Raw genomic sequence first — 16,794 nt, forward strand, 5'->3', positions numbered from 1 at the left:
AAGGTCGAAAGCCATGCGTCCTCCGAAGCACAACCCAACCAAGCCGCACTGCTTCTTTAACACAGCGCGCCTCCAACCCGGAAGCCAGCCGCACCAATGTGTCGGAGGAAACACCGTGCACCTGGCACCTTGGTTAGCACGCACTGCGCCCGGCCCGCCACAGGAGTCGCTGGAGCGCGATGAGACAAGGATATCCCTACCGGCCAAACCCACCCTAACCCGGACGACGCTAGCCCAATTGTGCGTCGCCCCACGGACCTCCCGGTCGCGGCCGGCTGCGACAGAGCCTGGGCGCGAACCCAGAGACTCTGGTGGCGCAGTTAGCACTGCGATGCAGTGCCCTAGACCACTGCGCCACCCGGGAGGCCCTGAAGATACAGTGTTAATAAAACAAACAGGGCTAGGTTACTGTACCTTCTACACACATAAAACCATAATAAACACACTGCAGAAATACCAACACATCATACTAGTCACATTGATCCTAACGGTGGCTTCACAATGACATAAAAAAAACTAGCACTAAATCCAATTGAGATTCTCACAAGATCAGTACAACGGCAATAACCCCTAGAGAACAACACTGTACGTGCCGGCTTTCATCTCAACATGATTGGATTAAACCCTAACATCCTAACAGGATGAAGAAAAGGCCAAACGTAAAAAGAGACCATCTTTAAAGCAGATCAATCTAATCTAATACACAGATCAGGCCAATCACAACGCAGGGTTATGATTATGTCATCACTAGGACTATCTCCGGCTTGGATACTGTGAAGAGTCAGAGTAGATTATCATGTAAATCGTTATGTGGTTTAACGTGGTTCTGTGTGTTTGAAGAGGAAAACAAAGGCTGGGGTGTACGCTAGGCCCACAGTCATAATGTTACCATCATTATGAATAAGATACAGTTGACACAGGTCACGGGTCATGCATTTACGTGTGTGTGTGTATACAGACATTCTTCTGTACTGAACAAGGTGAAGACACCTGTACACAGTCTCATACCACAAATATACATATATCAAGACAGACAGATGGAATAGTATAGTATAAAGTAGCATGGTTCCTACCCGATCCTATATCAATGACAGTCCCCTGTCCCCTCCGTTCAGCCACCAGCCGAGAGGAACCAGGCATGCTGACCGGCTCAGAACGCACGGGCTGGATCCTACACATACAGAAATGTACAGCTACTTATGTGTGTGTTTATTTAACTGCTGTTATGCTACATTTATAGATATAATATATATATATATATCATAGAATAATTTAGATTAAATCTTATTTTTGCAAGAGAAGACCTGTTCAAAATAGCAGAAGTCACATACAACTATGGCAGCATGATTGTCCACCTACCTGAGACTGTGAAGGTCCAGGTCATCAGTGTGGAAGTCTAACAGAGGCTGTTGAATGTCGCTGGGGCCCTGGGACTGCAGCACGGAGGAGGAGGAGGAGATGACCGTAGTCTGACCAGATGGGTGGATGGTCTTAAACTGGAACTGAGGACCCATCCACAGCCGACGGTGAGGCCCTGTGTGGGTCACTATCTCCACCTGGTAGGGGCCAGACAATACCATTAGCATGCTAGCAACATAAAACCACTGGAATAGTGCACTTACCTTCGTCTTATTTCACTTAGGTTAAACGAAAATACTGCTACTGTGTTTGTATACAAACTGCTGAAAACCAGTTTCCCATTTGGGACAAATAAAATAACTATTACAGCGTCACTGTCCACATTCGTTCAGGATGTAAACCTGTCAGACTAAAGCCTGTTGTCCACAGAGACAAGACGCTGTAGTCACAATGAGCTGGCGGGTGTGTGCGTTAGGGGAAGAGGAAATGAGGGAGACAGATTTCCGTGGCAACGAGATTAGAGGACGAGCGTCAGAGCCAAATTAGGGTCATCCTTTCTGAGAAATACCACCGTGGCCGTTAAGGCTCAGGAACAGCTGTCCGCAGTGTCTTTCCCCTGAGAGATGGCATGGTGGGCCTTAACATGACAGAGTGGCAGACTCCAGAGATATTTGTCAGTAATGTTACACTAGATGGATGCGGGAGATGAGGAGAGGACACAACAATTGTAACTAGCTTTCACCTTCTCTTTCTACTCCCAATTTCTTATTCCCTCTCCCTTCTGCCCCATTCCCTCTCGCCCTCTGCCCTCATTCCCTCTGCCATCATTCCCTCTCCCTTCTGCCCCATTCCCTCTCGCCCTCTGCCCTCATTCCCTCTGCCATCATTCCCTCTCCCTTCTGCCCCATTCCCTCTCGCCCTCTGCCCTCATTCCCTCTCGCCCTCATTCCCTCTCCCTTCTGCCCCATTCCCTCTCGCCCTCTCCTCTCCCTCATTCCCTCTCCCTTCTGCCCCATTCCCTCTCGCCCTCTGCCCTCTCCCCCTCTGCCCTCTCCCCCTCTGCCCTCATTCCCTCTCCATCATTCCCTCTCCCTTCTGCCCCATTCCCTCTCCCCCTCTGTCATCTCCCTCATTCCCTCTCCTCTATCTGCCGTCTCCAACTTTCTTTCTCGCTAAGAGCTCCTCTCAATCCTTCAGTTTTCTCTTTATTTAACACAGACTCTCCTTCTTCCACACTCTGTCCCCCTCTCTCTCATGTCTATTTGGCAGTGAAAGAGCCAAGACAGGGGTGACAGCTTAGGGTCTCGTAATACGCCCATGGTGTGTGTGTGTGTGACACGTGGCCTGGCACAGCTGTGTAAATTAGGCCACAGAGAGGGGGAGAGAGGAGGATTTCAGTGTGTGTGTGTACTCGCCAGTTAACACCATCAGTGTCGCCCAGCCCCAGAGATAAACAGATGCCGTGGTTCTCATCAGTGTCGGGGCGCAGGGACAGATGTTGCCCTCTCCTCTCCCCTCCTGTCTATCTGTCTGTCATGCCCAGCTCTCCTTGTCTCTGCCCTCCTGTCTATCTGTCTGTCATGCCCAGCTCTCCTTGTCTCGGCCCTCCTGTCTATCTGTCTGTCATGCCCAGCTTTCCTTGTCTCTGCCCTCCTGTCTATCTGTCTGTCATGCCCAGCTTTCCTTGTCTCTGCCCTCCTGTCTATCTGTCTGTCATGCCCAGCTCTCCTTGTCTCTGCCCTCCTGTCTATCTGTCTGTCATGCCCAGCTTTCCTTGTCTCTGCCCTCCTGTCTATCTGTCTGTCATGCCCAGCTCTCCTTGTCTCTGCCCTCCTGTCTATCTGTCTGTCATGCCCAGCTCTCCTTGTCTCTGCCCTCCTGTCTATCTGTCTGTCATGCCCAGCTCTCCTTGTCTCTGCCCTCCTGTCTATCTGTCTGTCATGCCCAGCTCTCCTTGTCTCTGCCCTCCTGTCTATCTGTCTGTCATGCCCAGCTTTCCTTGTCTCTGCCCTCCTGTCTATCTGTCTGTCATGCCCAGCTCTCCTTGTCTCTCCCCTCCTGTCTATCTGTCTGTCATGCCCAGCTCTCCTTGTCTCTGCCCTCCTGTCTATCTGTCTGTCTGTCATGCCCAGCTCTCCTTGTCTCTCCCCTCCTGTCTATCTGTCTGTCATGCCCAGCTCTCCTTGTCTCTGCCCTCCTGTCTATCTGTCTGTCATGCCCAGCTCTCCTTGTCTCGGCCCTCCTGTCTATCTGTCTGTCATGCCCAGCTCTCCTTGTCTCTGCCCTCCTGTCTATCTGTCTGTCATGCCCAGCTCTCCTTGTCTCTGCCCTCCTGTCTATCTGTCTGTCATGCCCAGCTCTCCTTGTCTCGGCCCTCCTGTCGGTCTGTCGCACCCTGTCCTGACAACACGAGTTATAACAGAGTTGTATAGAGCTCACAGAACCACCAATGGACTGTTGATATAACAGCTCAGGGACGTCTGAAATGAAGTCACTGTATAGCACAGGAGGTGGAGGAGGGAGAGAATTATAGTCCAGTCTCCAGAGGCCTGGTCGCTACTGCATTAACCCAATAGAATGTGTCATGACCGTCAGAGCCAGACCTGATGACTTGATGGAGGGGTATTGAAACCAGGAGGATAAGGGGGAATTTGTGGGGTTGATTCAGGCATTGTTGTCATCTGATGGACCTGAGAGCCACTTACACTATTATGCACAAACTGTGTCCCAAATGGCCCCCTACTCCCTAAATAGTGCACTACTTCTGACCAGACCTCTATGGGCCCTGGTCAAAAGTAGTGCACTATAAAGGGAATAGGGGGCCATTTGGGACACAAGTAATGTCTCCTAAGTCACACTACATACAGCGCCCAGAGGGACGGCACACACTAAAGGTCACAATGTGGAGTTGCATTAGAAACCTGCAGATACATCTGATTCTGAACACTGCTGATAATCTAATGAAGGGATCTGATTTAATGACATCCACAAGACAGCGCTGCTCTAACTCAATCTAGCCATTATCATCCTACTATACATGTTTCACTATTTATCCTCTAGACTATTGTACAGAACAGAAAGAAACGGACAGCATGACCTTAGAGGGCTTGTGTCTAGAATGGATCAAGACCATTCTTGTCTTCCAGTGCCATTTCAGATTTGAATTTGAAAGGCGACGAGGTAAGTGTGTTGGGATAAACTGGAGGAACAAGTGAGATGCCATGTTGAGGAGCCTCATCCAATGATTTACAGGAGCTATTAAGTGTCAGAATTAGTGTCATTGAAAATATACCGTGCTGTTTCCTGAGGATAGCACTGCGACAACCAACAAAGTCTTGTGGTAACTTTGTTGAGTGCAATAAGTCAGAACCTTGGCTTAACAAGTTTGTCTGACAGACAACCCCATAACACCATGTCCCCCATCACTGCTTGGCAGTTTGAAGCTGTACCTTATCAAAACAGCACAACTCCCCCTAGTGGCCTGGCTGCCAACCTCCATTTACAAAGATTTCACCTGGCTAATAATAGCACAGAGCAAGCGTAAATCCAGCCAAGCGTCAGTAGTTTTGGTGCAGGAGATGGTAGATAGACGGTAGTTGGTTTGGCTCCCGGCAACACTATCAGTAGCTACTAACCACAAGGAAACCACAGACTAAGTGGGATACATTTACCCCAATCCATTATATATGGCCAGAAATTATTGATGGTGGAAATGTGATGGTTACCTGCAGAGATCAGGCTTCAGACATGAGGGAGTGAAGGGTTAACCAAGCTGAAGAGAGTGCGGTCATATCATCATACAACTTATCTATCTGTAACGCTACATATCCCAACCATATATCCCTCCAAACCACATCTCACGGCAGTACTCAGTGCCAAAAAGGCCACTATTTGGTATTAGATTAAAATGTAACCTTATTTCAATAGTGGCATCATGCACTGCTGGACAAAGACAAGGAGTCCAACAGTCAAGAGCCACTTAGTCCAAAATCCACCTATTAGCTCCTGGGTCGTTTCAACAATTGAGTGCCTTTTGAGTAGTGTAACTTGGTGAAAAGAAAACACATTTTATTTCAACAAAATTGTAACATTCTGTCATGAAGACCAACTTAATAAAAAAACAAGAGGTTAAATTTAAAAAATGGTGTGCCTATTAAGTGCCAAATAAAGTAACAGGGTTGACCGTAAGAAGATTGAAGATTGCTCTGAATCAGCCATAAATCCTTTCGTGACAGGGGGAATGGACGGTTTTCTAGCCTGTCTATATGTGGGTAACAGGTTGAACATGTTCCACACACTCAGATTTACACCAGAAAACAGAAAATTGCCCAAAATAGTAAAACAAGCTGACCTGCTTTTACACTATGATTTGACTATTATTAGCTGTTCAATGTTTCTTTAGAAAAACATATTCAAAAAGGATTATTTGCACCATATTAAAAATGAGAGTTCAGTTCACATATCGTTTTATACCTTCAAATGAATCACTAATCACATTAAATAAATAATAATCTTAAGAAATTACTTTGTCAAAGCAAAAAAATAACTAGGGCTTTACAATGGTGAAAACCTAAAGAAATGTTGGGGTTAAGTGGGTTAAAATCTTCCTAAAAGTCTCAGAATGTGAAAATGCGAATTTTAACACTTTAGCAAGTCTTCATTCATATAAAAAAATCTGATTTCTAGGATTTTCCAAGTCGTCTACAATATGTTAAAGGGAACTTCATTTAATATGACAGGCTTTTAAATGCAATATTTGTGCACAATTTCTACTTAAAATATCAAAGGGATGCAAAAGGCCTCCTACCAGCTATTGGTAAGGAGAAGTCCTTTAGGAGAGAAAATAATGAGTTTGCTGGGCAATAGGCTCTTGAAGGGGTGACTGTCCCTCTCTAGCCACCATAGGACATGTGAAGTGCAGATGATGCAAATGCTTTGATATTGCTATAGATTGGAAGGATTCCTCAATCCATTCCTGGTGGACTAATAAACCTGCTCTACCAGTAACTAAGCATCAACCCTTTAGATTACCTGAATCAGGCGTGTTAGTGCTGGTGTGTTTCATGATGTTGACTCAATTATCACTCAAAAAGGTGCCAGCTGGGCAGTGCCAGTCTCACCTGTGAGAGCCACTCCTCGTCCTCCTGTCCGCTGTGGTCCGACGTCAGGCTGTCGTAAGACTCGTGGCGCGTGATAGGGCCAGGGCTTCCAGGGGGCACCACTGTGGACACAGAGACAGGGAGATAGTGTTTGTTAGAGCTGGCGAGCGAGAGAGGGAGCGGGCGAGAGAGAGAGAGAGAGACAGACAGACAGGGAGGGAGAGAGAGACAGACAGACAGACAGAGAGCGTGAGTTTTTCCTGTTGTCTAGTGTCTCTGACACTCAGTTAAGTCGAGAGAGGGGGGAGGAAAGAGAGCAAAAGGGCATTTGGGCATATGTGTGCCTGAGTGTGTGAAGGAGCATGTGTAAGTATGAGTGAAAGAGAACATGTGTGTGAGTGAGCGTGCGTGAGGCCCGTCAGCGGCACAGAGAGAGAGGCACCCAGACAGATGGCGTAGTTGGAGGCTTGAATAAGCAGGCATGGAGAATGAAGCTTAAAGTGTAGAATCAGTCTTTTCTCATGGCACCTCAGGGCCTAGCGCCCCCCACCCCGTGTCAGTCTGTGGTGAATTTGTTTAATGTGGGAATGACTAATAAAGTTGTCAAGTTCTCATCTGGAGTGCACAAGGCGCTGCTGTCTCTTTTGCCCCCTCTCGCCTTTTCTCTCCCTCGCTCTCTCGCTTTTTCTCTGTCTCTCTCATGCGTAGAGTAGGTGTTGGGAGGCTTCTTAAGGAGGTGTGCTTGTCGGTTTGACACCACACACAGCAGTGCTGTAACAAATACCTCGACTGACACTCTTCCACTGTGGAGAGGCTGCCCTCGTTTTCCTAAAAGCTTGCACCACACTGCTCTCTCCTGCTCTGGACACACGGGTGTGGTGAAGGTGTGTGTGGTTCCTAGCCAGATCCTTTGATACCTTAGGTTGCTCTCTAATGGCAGAAGAACAAAGCCTGCTTGTGTTACTTATTAAACAAAATCATTACTACCCTTCCTTCCTGTATCCCTCTCTCGCTCCCACCCACTCTACTCTTGCTCTATGACCCCTTGGGGGCAATAGCTGTTCCCTAATTAATTATTGATGCTTTGGAGCAGTTGCTGGCTGGCTGGATCGGGTTACGGCGACAGGGGGGGGGGGGGTTCCATTGGCCTGAGAGAGCTGGACAGGCTCCTGAGTGGGGAGGCAGTGGTCAACCCCAAGGGTCAAGCACAGTCGTAGGTAGGTAGGTAGGGTGTGTGTGTTAGGGAATGCAGGTATAGAGAGACAGACTGAGCCAACCAAACATTTACAGACATATCTACCTGAGTGGCTGGATTGATATATAGATAGATCGACAGAGAGCCATTGGGTCTGCTGTTTTTACTGTCATTAGGGACTCTTAACCCTTTACACTCATGGTAATTAGCCTATATGGATAGGGATAAATTGAAATGTTTCTTACAGAATAAATATGAAATGCAAAAGCATGGTAGCAATTGAAAGGTAAGAGTTTGGTAATTATGGGAACATTTATTATACCAAAGTTGAGGACAACAGTTCACCTGACACAAGAATCCAAACATTACACTGTTGACTTTACGTGCATTTTACATTTACTTTTCGGCAAATTTGTTGATAACAACATACTCTGCATACCTTGAGTAACATAAGAGTATTCCTGGTAAATGTGGGGTAGGTGCAACATAAGACGAACAAATCACAGGGGTTTGAGAGAGACGACTAACTGGTGTCTCCAAGCTGCCAACCACCTTAATTATTCCTTAATAATTTCATTGCACTTTTATGACTCAAAGAAGAGTCTTAACTATAAGGTGCTTTTTTTAAGCTCTCCTAGCTGTGCCGTTGAGTTACTCGAACAAAACCCTGCATCCCCACCATTACTGTGTCACAATTACTGTTGTTCCTTATGCAATCCCAAAACGGCACATTATAAATAGCAATCTGGGTCAGGTGGGCATCATTTGAAAGCTTGTTCTATTGCCAACATGACTGGCTAAGTTCTACAATTTTGGTGAGCATTGAAAGGAGTCATTCAGATGTGTGTTCAGCTGCGAATTCTCGTCACAATAAACAAACACGATCATTCTGTTCAGAACAACTCAGGGTGTGATGACATGTCATCTTGTAACTGTACATTAAACACAGTGATCATAAACGTTGACACTGTGTATGACATGAGTTTAATGATATGCAAATGAGTGCCCAAATCTCCCTATAATCATCGGGGGGGGGGGGGGTTAGCAAACAGAGCTCTACTCTACCTTCAACAGGAAAGTGCCATAACATGTACGAAAATGTTTCAGTCCAGTGACAACACAATGTGAAAACAGTGTACTAATTAATCATCACAAGGCGGCATATTTGCTTTAGTGATGGTTGATAGCAAAGATTACCATCTGAAATTACTATTATAACCATTCCTATCAAGTAGAAAAATTGCTAATTGGTGGTGTTTACCAGGCACATCTGATTGGTGTTATTCTTTGAAAAATCCCCTGTTCTGGTAAAACACACTAAAAAACAAAAGTGATTTAAAAAACTTTCCTAAGCTATCTTAAAGAGCCTGTGTCTCTGTGTCTCTGAGAGGATGTGGTCTAGTTCTGCTGACCAGAGGAGAGACTCAGTGAGTGGTCTGGTCAATGCCAGTAGCAGTAGGTAGCGCAGGGGTGCGTCCAATATAGCACCCTAGTACCTATACAGTTCCCTGGTCAAAAGTAGTGCACTATATCCGGAATAGTGTGCAATTTCAGACAGAGTGAGTTGTCTGGCGGATGCAGGTAGCAGTAACAGCAGGTATAGTGAGCAGACCCAGAACAAAGCAGGGCCATGTATTGATCCGGGCTGACTGCTGACCTCAGGGCAGGGGCTGATCTCTGGGGAGAAATATGACTAATGATCTGATCTGTTCAGTGGTGGTCAGCCTCATTGCCTAGTTGTCTGGCCTGTCCCTTCCATTCCACCTCTAACCTCTCTCTCTGTCTCTCTTGCGCTCATTTGGGCAGCTCCTTTTGACAATTAGGCAGGCCAGTTGGGATAATGTCACGATCTGATAAGGCTTGCTTGTCCATGGCTGATCCTTTCCCACTTTCTCTTTACCAAACCGCCCAGCGGTGAAGATCAGCTCCTGCCGGCCTCGGAAGTCTCTCACTCAGCGAATTAGCGGTGATTGACGAGGCCGTGGCACTTCGTCATGGTGGAAGGCCCAGGAGACAGCCAGCCGCCAGTTACTACATTATGAAAGGAAGCTAGGGGCTAGACTTTATATTCATATTGTTATCTTTTAATATTTATTGTTGTTGCATTGTCAAGAAGGAACTTGCAAGTAAGCATTTCGTTGGACGGTGTATACCATGTGTATACTGTATATACCACTAATAAAACTTGAAACTAGGGGGAGGCCAGGGCCTAAAAGCATCAGCGCAGCCACCACTGAGGTGCCTAGCCTACTCAGAGAGCTCAGAGGAGCCAGCCAGAAGAGCAGGGAGGTAAATTATTCACGCCATGTTTGCCTCGACGAAGTCTTGCGGCCGGGGAAGAGGTGTCTGAACACACACGACAGACAGCTATGTAAATACAGCCCCCTCGCTTCAAAAAACGTCAAGACCAGAGGGGGGAAAATATGCCCTGAATTTCAGGAATGAATGCTGCAAATAAGGACGGGAAAAAGCCTCACATTCATCAATCGTGTGGTGGTGTTATTCTAAGGGATCCGACCGCAGGATTAAATCTACTCAGACACCTCAGGGCAACACAAATTGGCCTTATTCATTCATTAATTTTGGGCCTTTTAGAATGAAAAGGGTCTCTGTTTCTCCTAACTGGCTGATTGAGCCATCCACACCACAGTGAGGATTCCCCTAGCCATCAAAGCTGGACTGAGACAGTATTTATGAGGCCAGCTCTTCTTCCTTATCGCATCTTCATATCTCTCTGTCTCTGTGTCCCTGTCTGTGTGAGTGTGTGTATGTTCGTGTGTGTGTCTGTCTGTGAGTGTGTGTGTGTGTTTGTGTGTCTGTGTGTGTGTGTGTGTGTGTGTGTCTGTGAGTGTGTGTGTGTGTGTCTGTGTGCACTTCTCTCTCGGTCTCTTATCATCCCCAGCAGTGTGGTGGGGCTGCTGTTTACCCGGCTGTGGCCCAGAGCAGAGCGGGCCCAGAGCGGTGCCAGTGGGCTGGGCAGATGGACAGGTGGAGATAGTGACCATGAAGTGGCGCCACCGCTGCTTTTATCACCAGCCTGCAAGGCTCCTCTCCGGCTAGGCTGGCATGAGCTCCATCCCTCCCTCCACAGCAACATGCATTTTTAATCACACCGGTCATCCAATATAGAGAGAGCAGCTGCTGTCAATCACACAACATGTAAACCCTCTAACCCCATGCTCTAGAAGGTTGTGGAACCCAGCTAGGTCCCACAGACTCATTTGCAGATCTGAAAGGGGCCCGTGATTAATCATACCCCTCTCCGTCTTTATCTTTGCGAATTTTCTTTCATCAATCTCCATTTCTCTCCCTCTTTCTTTGTCTCGGTCTCTTTCGCTTTCTTCCTAACCCTTTCCCTTTTTCCTCCCGTCACTATGTCCTTCTGGTTGTTGACGTTTGGGGTAGTATCTACTATGTAAACTAGACCCTGATAGTAGTAGTTTGTATCGGAGCAGGGAGGAGAGTAGCAGCTTCTCCCTTCATAAGCCCTGATCTTTATGCACCACTGGAGAAGGCCCACAGAGCCAATAGAGTGTGTGTGTGTGTGTGTGTGTGTGTGTGTGTGTGTGTGTGTGTGTGTGTGTGTGTGTGTGTGTGTGTGTGTGTGTGTGTGTGTGTGTGTGTGTGTGTGTGTGCATCCTGTTGTGTGGCTGTAGTGTAGCGTAGCATAATGCATCCTGAGGTCAGATCGCCCGCCCTGGATCACTCCCTCTCTGCCCAGCCAATCTCTGGCGGGCTGAGCGGAGGCACCGTGTTGTGAAACAGAACTTTCAGTCGATGCTCGGGTGCAAAGTGGAGGAATGAAAGGTGGCACTCCGTGAGCCGTAGCAGCATGCAGGAAACGCCCGGGGCCAGAGCAGAACGGAGCGATGGGTAGAAGAAGTACAAGATGACAAATGATGTGCATATTGTATTGACCTGGGTGTGTGAGTGCATTAGGGTTGGTGCTGCTCGGCTGGCAGGAGGAACGGGGGCGAGGGAGGGAGGGACAGACGAGGTGGGGCAGGCAGTGATATTTTGGCCATCACTAATTGGAGCTAAATGTGAGAGAGCACTGAGACTAAATCATTATGCCTTCTCGCAGGACAGAGTCACACTAAACCCAGCGCCGATGCCCGCTGCCCGACCCGTCACACCAACTTGACTTCATCGCTCTGACACTAGAAAGGACTATTGGAACTAATTTGAGAAAATATCCTACCCGCTCAGCCCTGAGCACTGGGAGAACGTCTACCTCCCAAATGGCACCCTATTCCCTATAGTGCACTACTGTTGACCATAGGGCCCTGGTCTAAAGTAATGCACTAAGTAGGGAATAGGGTGCCATTTGGGAAGCAGACAATTTAGCGTAGAATAGAGGAGACAGAAGAACAGGCACACGGGAGGAGAAGGGGATTTGCCCCAACGGCACTTCAGGAGCTAATTACTGATTTATGTTTATGCAGCTAATGCAACAACGCACACTTATAACGGAGGATAAATTAAATGTGTGGCCATCCGTGTGCACTCTGCCCCCCAGAGTTGTCGTCTTCTTCCTTCTGCCATCTCCAGCCTCCACAGCCTTTCACATGTCAACCTAAAGTGCTTGGTGCTCTTTGTACTTGTTACTGAGTTAGGAGGAGTTTGGAGGCTGGCTAATTGGCTTCATTTGAATGAGTTGAGTGGAGTTGGTTGAGCTGTTAGCATTGTCATGCTGACTTGTTCAGAGGAGATAGACAAAGAGACATACAGTGACAAAGGCTTGATTCAAAGTGCAAGCGGAACAGAACGGATGAAAAGCTGACAGTTCGTGTGATAAGGGATCTGAGACCAGAGCACTACTCAGATGGAGTGATGGAAAGATGTCGGATCTTCACTGAGGGTTTTAAGAGGGAACAGGGAAGTAATGGAGGATGATTGAAACAGTCCTACTCCTCAGCATGTCACCAATAAGAGGGTGAAGACAATCTCCCATAGAGAACAAACAGTAGGAATTAGTAGGCTTCAGCTCTGGCACAGGTGTAATGGAGCTTGATACACACACACACGTACAAAGTAGAGGTCGACCGATTAATCGGAATGGCCAATTAATTAATTTCATAACAATCGTTAATCTGTATTTTTAGACACCGATTTGCCGATTTAAAAAATATATATTTGAATTTTTTTACACCTTTATTTAACTAGGCAAGTCAGTTAAGAACACATTCTTATTTTCAATGACGGCCTAGGAACGGTGGGTTAACTGCCTTGTTCAGGGGCAGAACGACAGATTTTTACCTTGTCAGCTCAGGGATTCAATCTTGCAACCTTACAGTTAATTAGTCCAACGCTCTAACCACCTGCCTCTCATTGCACTCCACGAGCCTGCCTGTTACGCGAATGCAGTAAGAAGCCAAGGTAAGTTGCTAGCTAGCATTAAACTTATCTTAAAAACAATCAATCTTAACATAATCACTAGTTAACTACACATGGTTGATGATATTACTAGTTTATCTAGCGTGTCCTGCATTGCATATAATCGATGTGCCTACTTCGACAAACGGTGATGATTTAACAAGCGCATTCGCGAAAAAAGCACTGTCGTTGCACCAATGTACCTAACCATAAACATCAATGCCTTTGTTAAAATCAATACACAAGTATATATTTTTTAAACCTGCATATTTAGTTGCCTGCTAACATGAATTTCATTTTAACTAGGGAAATTGTGTCACTTCTCTCGCGTTCCGTGCAAGCAGTCAGGGTATATGCTGCAGTTTGGGCCGCCTGGCTCATTGCGAACTGTGTGAAGTCCATTTATTCCTAACAAAGGCCGTAATTAATTTGCCAGAATTGTACATAATTATGACATAACAGTGAAGGTTGTACAATGTAACAGCAATATTTAGACTTAGGGGATGCCATCCGTTGGATAAAATACGTAACGGTTCCATATTTCACTGAAAGAATAAACGTTTTGTTTTCGAAATGATAGTTTCCGGAGTCGACCATTTTAATGACCAAAGGCTCGTATTTCTGTGTGTTATTATGTTATAATTAAGTCTATGATTTGATAGAGCAGTCTGACTGAGCGGTGGTAGGCAGCAGCAGGCTCGTAAGCATTCATTCAAACAGCACTTTCGTGCATTTGCCAGCAGCTATTGCGCTGTTTATGACTTCAAGCCTATCAACTCGAGATTAGGCTGGTGTAACCGATGTGAAATGGCTAGCTAGTTAGCGGGGTGCGCGCTAATAGCGTTTCAAACGTCACTAGCTCTGAGACTTGGAGTAGTTGTTCCGCTTGCTCTGCATGGGTAACGCTGCTTCGAGGGTGGCTGTTGTCGATGTGTTCCTGGTTCGTGCCCAGGTAGGAGCGAGGAGAGGAACGGAAGCTATACTGTTACACTGGCAATACGAAAGTGCCTATAAGAACATCCAATAGTCAAAGGTATATGAAATACAAATCGTATAGAGAGAAATAGTCCAATAATTCCTATAATAACTACAACCTAAAACTTCTTACCTGGGAATATTGAAGACTCATGTTAAAAGGAACCACCAGCTTTCATATGTTCTCATGTTCTGAGCAAGGAACTTAAACGTTAGCTTTTTTACATGGCACATATTGCATTTTTACTTTCTTCTCCAACACTTTGTTTTTGCATTATTTAAACCAAATTTATTTATTTGAGGCTAAATTGATTTTATTGATGTATTATATTAAGTTAAAATAAGTGTTCATTCAGTATTGTTGTAATTGTCATTATTTTATTTATTTATTTATTATTATTATTTTTTAAATAAATTTGATCCCCTTTTCTCCCCAATTTTCGTGGTATCCAATCGCTAGTAATTACTATCTTGTCTCATCGCTACAACTCCCGTACGGGCTCGGGAGAGACGAAGGTCGAAAGCCATGCGTCCTCCGAAGCACAACCCAACCAAGCCGCACTGCTTCTTTAACACAGCGCGCCTCCAACCCGGAAGCCAGCCGCACCAATGTGTCGGAGGAAACACCGTGCACCTGGCCCCCTTGGTTAGCGCGCACTGCGCCCGGCCCGCCACAGGAGTCGCTGGAGCGCGATGAGACAAGGATATCCCTACCGGCCAAACCCTCCCTAACCCGGACGACGCTAGCCCAATTGTGCGTCGCCCCACGGACCTCCCGGTCGCGGCCGGCTGCGACAGAGCCTGGGCGCGAACCCAGAGACTCTGGTGGCGCAGTTAGCACTGCGATGCAGTGCCCTAGACCACTGCGCCACCCGGGAGGCCCGTAATTGTCATTATTACAAATATATATATATATATATATATATATATATATATATATATATATATTTTTTTTTAAATCGGCAGATTAATCGGTATCGGCTTTTTTTGGTCCTCCAATAATTGGTATCGGTGTCGCTGTTGAAAAATCATAATCGGTCGACCTCTAGTACAAAGAGTACTTATATACACATACACATACAGAGAAGAGTACACACACACACAGTGTATAATACTTACATCCAGCCAGGAGGTATTGGTAATATTGCACCAGGTCAGAGGCCAGCACCAGAGGGTGGTTGGAGAGAAAGGGAGGCTGCAGCTCATTCCACAGTGGAGTCCTGTAACAACCAAACAACATAGGAGAGAAACACACAACTCAATTACAGAGAAGAAAATCTCAGTATCTGTCCCAAATGGCACCCTATTCCCAATGCAGTGCACTACTTTTACCCATTTAGGACCCTTTTGGTGATCCACCATTACAAAATAGAGCTCTGGTCAAACAAAGGCTGCAGATTGAGGGCCAGATGTATAGAGCAGTGCCCCTGCTGGGTGTAAATAGACTGTGGTCCCTGGAGCCTGGCAGTACAGAGGCAGATATAACATATGAAGGTGTGTATACAATAGTAGTTACATACAGTACTGTAGTGTACAACATGAACATCACATGTGTTTTGTCCTACATAGCTGTAGTCTGATCACAGAGAACTGGGCCACAGCAGCAGAACTTTATATCTGGTTCCAGCTGCTCATTTGACATGGATGAATGGGATTCTGCAGCACAATATGTTTTCACTGTATCCAATATTATTTTATAACTAGGTTATACATACAAGATGTTAGAAAATATATGAGTCCTATAATAAAAAGCAGTTTATTATGATAATGTCTCACACACACACACAACTGTATAACTGTACAATATATTACTGTATGTAAATCTTCATAACATGAACCACAGCTTAACAGAGCGGGGAAAAGTGTGTGTGTATGTGCGCGCGTGTGTGTGTGTCAGTGGAGGCTCCTCAGAGGAGGAAGGGGAGGACCATCCACCTCAGTGAATTTCATAAAGAGATACATTTTAAAACATTGAAAGTTATCCTTTTTAGATAAAACTATACTAAAATATATTCACGTCACCAAATAATTGATTAAAACACACTGTTTTGCTATGAAGGTCTACAGTAGCCTCAACAGCACACTGTAGGGTAGCACCATGGTGTAGCCGGAGGACAGCTAGCTTCCGTCCTCCTCTGGGTACATTGACTTCAATACAAAACCTAGGAGGCTCATGGTTCATACCATCTAGCCTCATCTAATCATTACCATCTAGTATATCTAATCATAACCATCTAGCATATCTAATCATTACCATCTAGTTATATCTAATCATAACCATCTAGTATATCTAATCATAACCATCTAGCTGATCTAACATAACATCTAGTATATCTAATCATAACCATCTAGTATATCTAATCATATCATCTAGTATTCTATCATAACCATCTAGTATATCTAATCATAACCATCTAGTATATCTAATCATAACCATCTAGCTGATCTAATCATAACCATCTAGTATATCTAATCATTACCATCTAGTATATCTAATCATAACCATCTAGTATATCTAATCATAACCATCTAGTATATCTAATCATAACCATCTAGTATATCTAATCATTCCATCTAGCTGATCTAATCATAACCATCTAGTATATCTAATCATAACCATCTAGTATATCTAATCATAACCATCTAGTATATCTAATCATTACCATCTAGCTGATCTAATCATACCAGCTATATACTCTAATATAACCATCTAGTATATCTAATCATAACCATCTAGTATATCTAATCATAATCATCTAGTAATCTAACATAACCATCATATATCAATCA

At 45.4% G+C, this 16,794-nt stretch overlaps 1 protein-coding gene across 1 annotated transcript; it reads right to left on the minus strand.

The window, feature by feature from the left end:
- Positions 1-987: 987 nt before the first annotated feature.
- On the minus strand, positions 988-15,646 carry LOC120018574 (breast carcinoma-amplified sequence 3-like). Its single transcript, XM_038961786.1, has 5 exons — positions 15,570-15,646; positions 15,124-15,224; positions 6,480-6,580; positions 1,360-1,556; positions 988-1,171 (listed from the first exon to the last, which is right to left on the minus strand). Exons 1-5 carry the CDS (start codon positions 15,644-15,646, stop codon positions 1,003-1,005), a joined length of 645 nt encoding a protein of 214 aa, XP_038817714.1. The 3' UTR covers positions 988-1,002.
- Between the last annotated feature and the right edge of the window lie 1,148 nt (positions 15,647-16,794).

This window comes from Salvelinus namaycush, chromosome 23, assembly GCF_016432855.1.
Source record: "Salvelinus namaycush isolate Seneca chromosome 23, SaNama_1.0, whole genome shotgun sequence".
Taxonomy (NCBI): Eukaryota; Metazoa; Chordata; class Actinopteri; order Salmoniformes; family Salmonidae; genus Salvelinus; species Salvelinus namaycush.

Coding starts and splice junctions, on each gene's coding strand:
- LOC120018574 (XM_038961786.1), bottom strand. CDS start 15,646: ATGTCAAATGAGCAGCTGGAACCAGATATAAAGTTCTGCTGCTGTGGC. Junction 6,581..15,123: donor CCAATACCTCCTGGCTGGAT/GTAAGTATTATA, acceptor CTGTGTCCACAG/TGGTGCCCCCTGGAAGCCCT. Junction 1,172..1,359: donor CTGGACCTTCACAGTCTCAG/GTAGGTGGACAA, acceptor CTGTATGTGTAG/GATCCAGCCCGTGCGTTCTG.